The 8,806-nt window shown below is 37.3% G+C and overlaps 1 protein-coding gene across 1 annotated transcript; it reads right to left on the bottom strand.

Moving 5' to 3' along the window:
• Positions 1-2,467: 2,467 nt before the first annotated feature.
• On the bottom strand, positions 2,468-4,364 carry LOC113316670 (F-box/LRR-repeat protein At4g14103-like). Its single transcript, XM_026564822.1, has 3 exons — positions 3,393-4,364; positions 3,134-3,250; positions 2,468-2,758 (listed from the first exon to the last, which is right to left on the bottom strand). Exons 1-3 carry the CDS (start codon positions 4,362-4,364, stop codon positions 2,468-2,470), a joined length of 1,380 nt encoding a protein of 459 aa, XP_026420607.1.
• Between the last annotated feature and the right edge of the window lie 4,442 nt (positions 4,365-8,806).

The following is an 8,806-nucleotide window of genomic DNA, read 5'->3' as shown; positions in this document are numbered from 1 at the left end:
TCACATTCTGGGAGAAAGTTCCATTCTGGTCACTTCCAAGCAGCAAATCATCATCTTTTGAGTCTTTCACTTATTCTGATCCATTTCCTAGTGAATCCAATCCTAGCACTTTTCCTATATCTACTCCTGAAAGTCCATCTCCTCTAGTTGTTGATCCACCAAATACGGATGACCAAGACCACTCTACGACTCAACCTAACAGTGCAACTCAGGAACGAGATCCTGATTCTGAAGAAAATTCTTTGCCACCTCGCAATCGAAGACCACCAGCTAAGTATGCAGACTATCACTGTTCCTTGTCTTCTATTTTGTCATTTTATGAACCAAAAACATACAGAGAAGCTGCAGCCATTCCAGAATGGCAAGATTCAATGGATGATGAATTGGAAGCACATGCAGAGGCAGGCACATGGGAAATGGTGGACCTTCCTCCTGGAAAATCAGTTGTTGGAAGCAGATGGGTCTATAAAGTTAAGACCAAGTCAGATGGTGAGTTTGAACGATGTAAATCACGAGTTGTTGCAAAAGGTTATACACAAGAGTATGGTGTTGACTATGAAGAAACATTTGCACCAGTGGCCAGAATGGTTACAGTTCGTACATTACTTGTGTTGCTGCAGCACGACAATGGGGGCTTCATCAAATGGACGTGAAAAACGCGTTTCTTCATGGTGAGTTACAAGAAGAGGTTTACATGCAAACTCCTCCTGGTTTTCCTCATGAACCTAATCAAGTATGTAAGCTTCGACGGGCATTATACGGACTCAAACAAGCACCTCGTGCTTGGTTTGAGAAGTTTAGCAATGCAATTCTCCAGTATGGCTTTACACAAAGCTTCTGTGATTCAGCTATGTTTGTCAGATCGTCAGAAAAAGGAATTGTCATTCTTCTCTTGTATGTTGACGACATGGTTATTACTGGCAGTGATCTACAAGGTATTACTGAACTCAAATCATATCTCAGTGATTGTTATAAGATGAAAGATCTTGGATCTTTAAGTCATTTTCTTGGCATTGAAGTTGGCATGTCACCCACTGGTTATTTCATATCACAAGTCAAATATGCATCTGAGATTCTACAGCGTGCAAGGATATCTGACAATAAGGTAACTGACACACCTCTTGAATTGAATATAAAATACAGTCCTACAGATGGGACTCTATTGTCTAATCCAACACTGTATCGTCAACTAGTAGGGAGTCTAAATTACTTGACCATTACGAGACCAGACATAAGTCATGCAGTTCACATAGTCGATCAGTTTATGTCTGCTCCAAGATCTACTCATTATGCAACTGTTCTCAGAATTTTAAGATATATCAAGGGGTCTCTTCATCAAGGTCTGTGTTTCTCATCAAAGTCTGATCTCACTCTTCAAGCTTACTCAGATTCCGATTGGGTTGGGGATATTACGGATAAAAAATCTATTACAGGTTATTGTGTGTTCTTGGGAGACTCGTTGATTTCATGGAGAAGTAAGAAACAAAGTGTGGTTTCTCGTTCAAGTGTTGAAGCAGAGTGTAGAGCACTTGCTCACACCACATCTGAACTCATTTGGTTACGGTGGCTACTTCGTGATATGGGAGTTCTAATTTCTGCTCCTATACCACTGTATTGTGATAACAAGGCTGCTATTCAAATTACACACAATGATGTCTTTCATGAGCATACAAAACATATAGAGATAGATTGTCATTTTACTCGTCATCATTTCAAGAAAGGTACAATCACTCTTCCACATGTTAAATCAGAATTTCAAGTGGCTGATCTTTTCACCAAGACTCACTCTGCAGCTCGTCTTCGATTCTTAATTTCCAGACTCAAGATGTGTACTCCACCACCTTGAGTCTGGGGGTGTGTGTGTGTTAAGATATGGTCAAGATATGATATATCTTGACATTATTGTGTTTGTTATTTGGTTGTAACTTCATATATATTTTTTCTGTATATATCCTAGATATTTTTATGTGTATCTTTTATTTGCCTTATCTAGTTGTTAGGCGTATATTTTATTTGCCTTATCTAGTTGTGTAAACATGTATAAATCAGGCTTTTTCCTATCAATGAAGATACAAAGAATTATTCTCACAACTACATTAGAATCTCTATGCTCATGTTTATCAGAATACACGGACATTCTAATTTCATTCAATATGTAGTACCACTGTACCAGAGCTGAGCTTCGCAGAAGTACTTTAAGTTTATATAGGTTCGGGTCATGTGAAATATCTGAGACAGACCAGAAACTGAAGCAAACATAATATAAAAAACAGAAAATGGAGCAAAATGATGGTGGAAGCACAAAATATTTAAGTACCATGTCCTTGAAAAGGTTCATTGAACTACACCAATCTCCACATATTCAGGAAAAAAAAACTGATAATACTCTTAAACATTCGCAAAAGGGGTTTTCTAGAATACTTCCCGAAAAGATTAAAATAACAACACTGACATATTTAACATATTGTTAAGGATCTTCGGAGATCGACAAGAAATTAACCACACAATTTGCAGGTCTTGGAATCTTTAGTAACAGCTTCGCTAATGTTAGTTGTTTCTTGTGATCTTTGGAGAGACTTTCAGAAGCAACAATGGTTACCGTCTCAAGAAAACCAAAATACTTCAGAAAAAATCTTACCGCATTCAGCTCCTTTTGTTCCCCATCAAATTTTTTGAATTTGATCGACTTGAGGTGTGGTGGCGAACAATTAGGATCTAGTGACCAATCATCATTTTGGACGGAAGGGATTTCAGTACTCTACAAGAATTAAAGCAAAAGTTCAGCCAAATGTGATACAACAAAAGAAATAAGTAGTGATCCTAACACAAACACAGGCTACTAGTTTTAAGAGATGACCCAAATAGGGTATGCAAAACAAAAATAGTGAAAGCTTGTTGACTTGCAAAGAAGAAAACGAGTGATTCCGGTTTGGGAATCTGATGCTTTGCAATTCGAATCAAGAATTTTGCTAAATATAAAACCAATTTTGAATGCGATAACTGAATTTTAATTCTAACAAAAACAAAAAATTAATTAATGTTATTGCGAGGTAAGAGGTGAGTGACTTGCCGTAGAAAAGAGAATTGATTCTAGATTGGGAGACAGCTGGAGAAACCTGAAAAATGTCCTCACAGTTGAAATAGAATCTGTACCAAAGCTCTTGTAATCCAATGGTAAACCAATTTCCAAATGGATCAAATTGTTAAATGCGATCAAATCGGTCAGGAGGATATCTACCTCCCTTAAAACCTAATCACAAAAAATTAAGATAGGAAAAAAAAAGTCACAATTAAGCCGATAGCGTGATACTACATAATCAGGATCGAAATGCCGTAGTCATAGAAAGCAGAACAACATAATCAGTAAAATCATCTTAAGTACTTAGGCATACCTTAAATGAGTTGGCATATATTTTAAGGAGCTTTGCACTTGAAAGCTTTTCAAAAAGCTTGACAAATACTCTGTTCTGGTATTTGTCTCCCTTATGCATGTAAAAACCAACATCTGCCTCGACTAGTGATGGAAAGCTATCGAGGACAAAGTCTGCCGGTGGGCATTCTTTGAAACTAATGGTCAATAGATTTGGAGCAGAAATCTTCACCGTAGACTTCGATAGGCCACAATCAGTAACTGACAAGTGCTTCAGTGCGGGCTTTACAATGCATAACCCTTCAGATATGCGACACTGAGTCAAGCTCAACTCTTCAAGGATGGGGCAGTTAGAAATGAATCTTGTCAAGGTTTCATTCACAAAAATAAGCAATTTGAGCCGAAGTATCTTGAGCTTTGGAAAAGAAACTGTATTTGCAATATTGAACTTGTTGGCGTCAGTGATCCTATGGAAGTTCAAATCCAATAGTGTCAATGAATGACAAATCGAAAATGAATCAGAACAAAAAATTGATGGACGAAATTCTGAATAAAAACTTAATAGTTTTATGGATAGACCAAATTCTTCAACTTTACTATTCATAATAGTACTGATCCATTTATTAACTCGAGATTCATCAAAAAGTTCATCTAAATCAAGATAGAACTTCTGGATATCGCGCCTCTGATGAAGAAATAGTACCGTGTCCACAAAATTCATGAAACACCAGGTTTCCAGCTTTTCTTCTTTTCCAAAAAATACTATCGTACCCTTTTGAGTTCTCCATTTACGAAAATCAAGAATTTGGATAGAGTTGGATACATGCTTCCATCTTTTGGATAAAATGCAGGTAGACATAGCACATTTGGTTGGAAGGAAAGAAAGGATGTGATGAATAAGTGCATCAGGTAAATTACTTAACTTGTCCTCCCCTCTCACACCCACATTGCTGTTATCCAAAATGTTGCGTTTCTTCTTCTTTTTCAACACCATATTACCAAATAATCTTTCTCCTGACTAAGTAATTAAATGGGAGTCCGAATAAAAGCAGACCAACACTGACAAGTTCTAGAACAAAGAGAAGAAACTATGCTACGCATTTCATCAAACAGATTGCGGGAAAATAACACACGACTTATCAAAAGAATTTATTACCGAAACTAACCTGAAGTTCAGCTCCGATACTTTCCGCTTGACTTTTTTATCTTGAAGTAAATTTTACTATCTTTTCAATCATGTAAATGCCAATGGTAGGGGTAGATATGGATATGGTTTTGGAGATATGAAGAGATAGGGAGGCAGAGAGTATGGCTACGGCAGAAGTAAAGACTTTGTAATAGTTTTCCCGACTACATATTATCAGGGACAGGGAGAGAGCTAGGGTTTATGTACATTGTACAGGCTCTGGCACGTGTTTGGACTTTTTTGATTTACCCGTGGGAAAAGCCCAATCAAGTTCGCACCCTAGCTCCTCAAAATCTGTAGGTGTTGTGGGAGGTACTCTACCCCTGTAACTTCTGCTGGCATTATATACTTTTTTTGGCGCAATAGTTAGGGTATCGTGCATATTTCCTTCTCTCCATCTTCTTCCATGGCGAATTCAGCGTCGTCGCCAGTTCATCAAAGAAGCGAACGTAGACTCCCACCATCACCCAGACCAGCACTTTGGCTTGTTTACCCCCATGGAAAAGATTTTAAGTCTCAAACTTTCTATAATATTACAGATTCTATTAACAAATCTTACAAAAAAATATGTACCAGAGTTACAAGAGTTAAGTTGCAAAAGACAAATTTGGCAGAAATCTTGTCACCAAGGATGGTTAGTCGTTCTTGGTGATGATTCAGATCCGGTTTTCAAATATGGAGATTGTTTTCTATGGAATCCCGCATCACTAGAAACTATACAGTTACCTAATATTCGATTTAAATTTTTCGTCATAGACTGTCTTTTGTCTTCACCACCTCAGACTAGCAGTAGTAGTATTGGGGATGCGGGTAGCAGTGGTGGTCAAATTAGTAGTGATGATGATTCGATGGTTTATATCCTTCTTGATGGAGATAAAAGTCCTGCGGTTATAATTTATTGCCACCCTGGAGAAAAAGAATGGAGAAAACATGAATTTGTCAATTTAGGGGACATAATTATTCGAAAGATGTTAAACGTTAAGGGTAAGTTATACATAATGTGTACGAATGGTGATGACTTAGAGATAGAATTACAACATGGTTCTAATATTGTCAAAGAGGAAACACTTGGTATACGTGATTTAAGTATCACCTTTGAAAGGTGTCCATACGAAGTAGTAGCAGGATGGTTGGATTACTATACGGTACAGCACTGGATGGAGTCTTTTGGTGAAGTTTTTTACATACAAAAAGTCATGATGATTCCAAGAGGTATCAAAACTGTGTAACCAGCATAGTTATAAGAAAATTGGATTTCTCTACCATGACTTGGGTAAAAGTTAAGAGTTTGCATGACTATGTTTTCTTTCTTAGCAATCGTGTGGAACTATGTTGCTTAGCCTCGGAGCTGGGTTTATCGAAGGGTTGTGTGTACTCTACGCATGAAAACGAAATGAATGAGCTTCTACAAATATGACTTGGAAGATAATAGTATTTTACTTTTTATACCATGTCCTGATCTACCAAAGCCATGGTTGCAGCCATCATGGATGATGATCTCTACAACAGACCATATGTCTGGAAAGGGTGGAGACATAAATAAATTTGTGAAGCCAACAGAGATGAGGATGGTGAGACAGAGTATATTGATGAAGCAAGACCATGGCGGGTTATGTTTAATCATGAAGATATGGTCTGGTTGATATCAAATTATCTTCATACACTGGATTACATACATTTACGTGCTGTGGGTAAAAAATATCGATCAATAATGAAACTGAAAAGATCCTCTTCTACTAGGACTACTATACACACCACAGATATATCCCCATGGCTGGCTCTTGCTATATGTGATCAACAAGTCTTTAGTTTCGTAAACCCAATGCATAATAATGAGAATTACCTCATTAATTTCCCCGAAGTTTTAAAAGGTTCTAGAATTCGATTTTCAAAGGGTGGGTGGTTGTTCATGTCAAAAGACAAGACCTTGTTCTTTTACAATCCATTCAATAGATCAACTATCAAACTACCAGATTTACCAGACTATCAAAGTTACCACTTCTCAGGTATCTCATTCTCGTCCTCCCCTACTTCTTCAGATTGTGTAGTTATTGCTGTCGATAAACTCATGACGTATGCTCTTGATATCTTCTTCATTAAAAGGGAGATAAAAGTTGGAGGTCTGAGACATTCGATCATATTTCTTTACCTCCCAATAAGAAACACTTGGAATTTGACCTGAGTTTTAACAATCCGGTTTTCTATCGCGGGGCGTTCTATTGCTTAGGCATCAATGGAAATTTAGGAGTCTGTAACTTTGAGCAGGACATTAGCTGGGAAATTTTAACCACGGTAGCTCCACCTAAGTGCGAGCTTATCTATAAGAGTTTCTTGGTGGAATGTGAAGGTAAACTTTTGTCAGTCTTATTAGGCCATTTAGGAAAATGGGTTCGTATTATTAGATTAAACGACACTGGAACTGCTTGGGATGAAGTAAAGCATTTGGGGCAGCATATGTTGTGAATACTACTTGAGAAAAGAAAAAAACAAGAAAAAAGAAAAACTTAGTGGGAGACACGTAATCAACTGAAGGACGCAGCGTACTAAGTACTCACACTTGCTAATATGCCGTAAACTTTCAAACCGGTTTTTGAGGCAAGTTAAGGCCCATGAACTTTAACACATAAAGAGAACACCCCACCCACCATAGTAAAATTGTAATTGTACTGGCCTTATACTGTAGTATGGATGCCGATGCCTTGTGGGTGCTGTGAGTGGAAAGGTTCTCTGGAAAGTAAATCTTGTTTTGGCAGATCCTTCCTCGTTTTCTATCATAGACAAAAAGTAAATTCTTTTCTAATAAAAGCAAAACTAAAAATAAAAAATTACGAAACTCCTAAGAATTAACTTAGGCGCCATATCATTTTTCTTTTTTTTATGGAAAAAGTTAATATATTAACTTAAGCAATGTGATATAGAAGACCTACAATTTCATTTTTATCGAAAATATTAGAAGTAATCCTCACTTTTCGCACTCGTTGACACAAGTGTGATGACATATGATGAAGTCTTCGCATAATTGCTTCTTTTGATTATTCCTTTTCACTCAAAGGAACCACAAGCGCGACAAGTACAATAGCAACCACAGCAGATAACAAGAAACACGATAACCCCAAAAAAACCAAAAATTCCGATGAACCATCTCTGTGCTGTCTTACTCATCTGTGGAAAACTTACCCCGTCTTGGTCATCATAAGCAGAATTAGCAGCATCAGCAGCATTGTTAATCTGTTGAATTGATAATCTGTTACCACCATAGATAAGACCAACACCTCCGGGTCTTAGCTTTCGACCACCGAGAATGGTATCCGTAGGAGGATAATCGAAACTTTCCCAAACTATTTGAGATTCTAAACCATATAATACAAAGTTGCCATTATCATGCATCATTGCATACGACACCGGTATTTGTATGTCGGGTACTATTAAGGGTATTTCTTTATTATCAGGCATGACCCGCAACACCAAGTTTCCTTGGTTAGTAAAGTGAATTGAAGATGGTTCATGTAATGGGAGAAGATCTTTATGATGAGGCATCCAAACTAGCGTTTTTCCTGACCATATACCAACTACATACGTATCAGTACAATTGGGTGAAGAACGTGGACACGGTAACACGTTGAAGCCAAAAGCAAAGTTACCGGAGGGAGAAACCCAATAACGACTGGTAATATTCGAAGAAGTAGAAAGAGATGATCCCCTTATTATCTTGCTGACAGAAGAAGTATCATTCAAAGATGAAGAAGAGGATTCAACAACTACTAACGAAGAAATAATAAGTATTAAGGATATGGCGGTGAGAATTACATGTAAATATTTCATGTTTTGGTGAAAGAAAATTTAAAGAATTCGATTTCGGGACGACAAGTAAAATTCAGAAGTAGATTATTTGTGGTTAAAGGGTAGTCGGTTTCTCGTTTATATAGAGGCTCAAAAGTAATAGAACTTTGAAACTAACACGGAAGACTAAATTCTAAACCAACTAGAAGTATGGGAGCGAAATCAGATCTGAATTAGGAAGCATATTGGCACTGCAATCAGTTATCTGCATGGTTAGTTTTATGTTTGTTCGGCTCTTGATTCTATTATACAACAGATTTTTTTTTTTACGCAACCCCATCTTAATCCATCTCTCAAAGAATTTGGAAGTACTCCTCTCTCCATTCTTTGTTGCAATTGGGATATGATGCGGAGACCACTTTAAGTTAAATTTCCTCTACTTGTGTCCAAGTTTAACCAACCAAATAAAC

The sequence above is a fragment of the Papaver somniferum genome, chromosome 10 (assembly GCF_003573695.1).
Source record: "Papaver somniferum cultivar HN1 chromosome 10, ASM357369v1, whole genome shotgun sequence".
NCBI classification, from domain to species: domain Eukaryota; kingdom Viridiplantae; phylum Streptophyta; class Magnoliopsida; order Ranunculales; family Papaveraceae; genus Papaver; species Papaver somniferum.
This window is presented reverse-complemented; position numbering and strand designations above follow the sequence as displayed.

Bases quoted from the DNA above. Each gene is read 5' to 3' on its own strand.
- LOC113316670 (XM_026564822.1), bottom strand. From the start codon at position 4,364: ATGGTGTTGAAAAAGAAGAAGAAACGCAACATTTTGGATAACAGCAAT. The intron at 3,251-3,392 runs GTATGCCTAAGT...TTTTGTGATTAG, and splicing joins TATATGCCAACTCATTTAAG to GTTTTAAGGGAGGTAGATAT. The intron at 2,759-3,133 runs GTGAGGACATTT...TAATTCTTGTAG, and splicing joins GTACAGATTCTATTTCAACT to AGTACTGAAATCCCTTCCGT.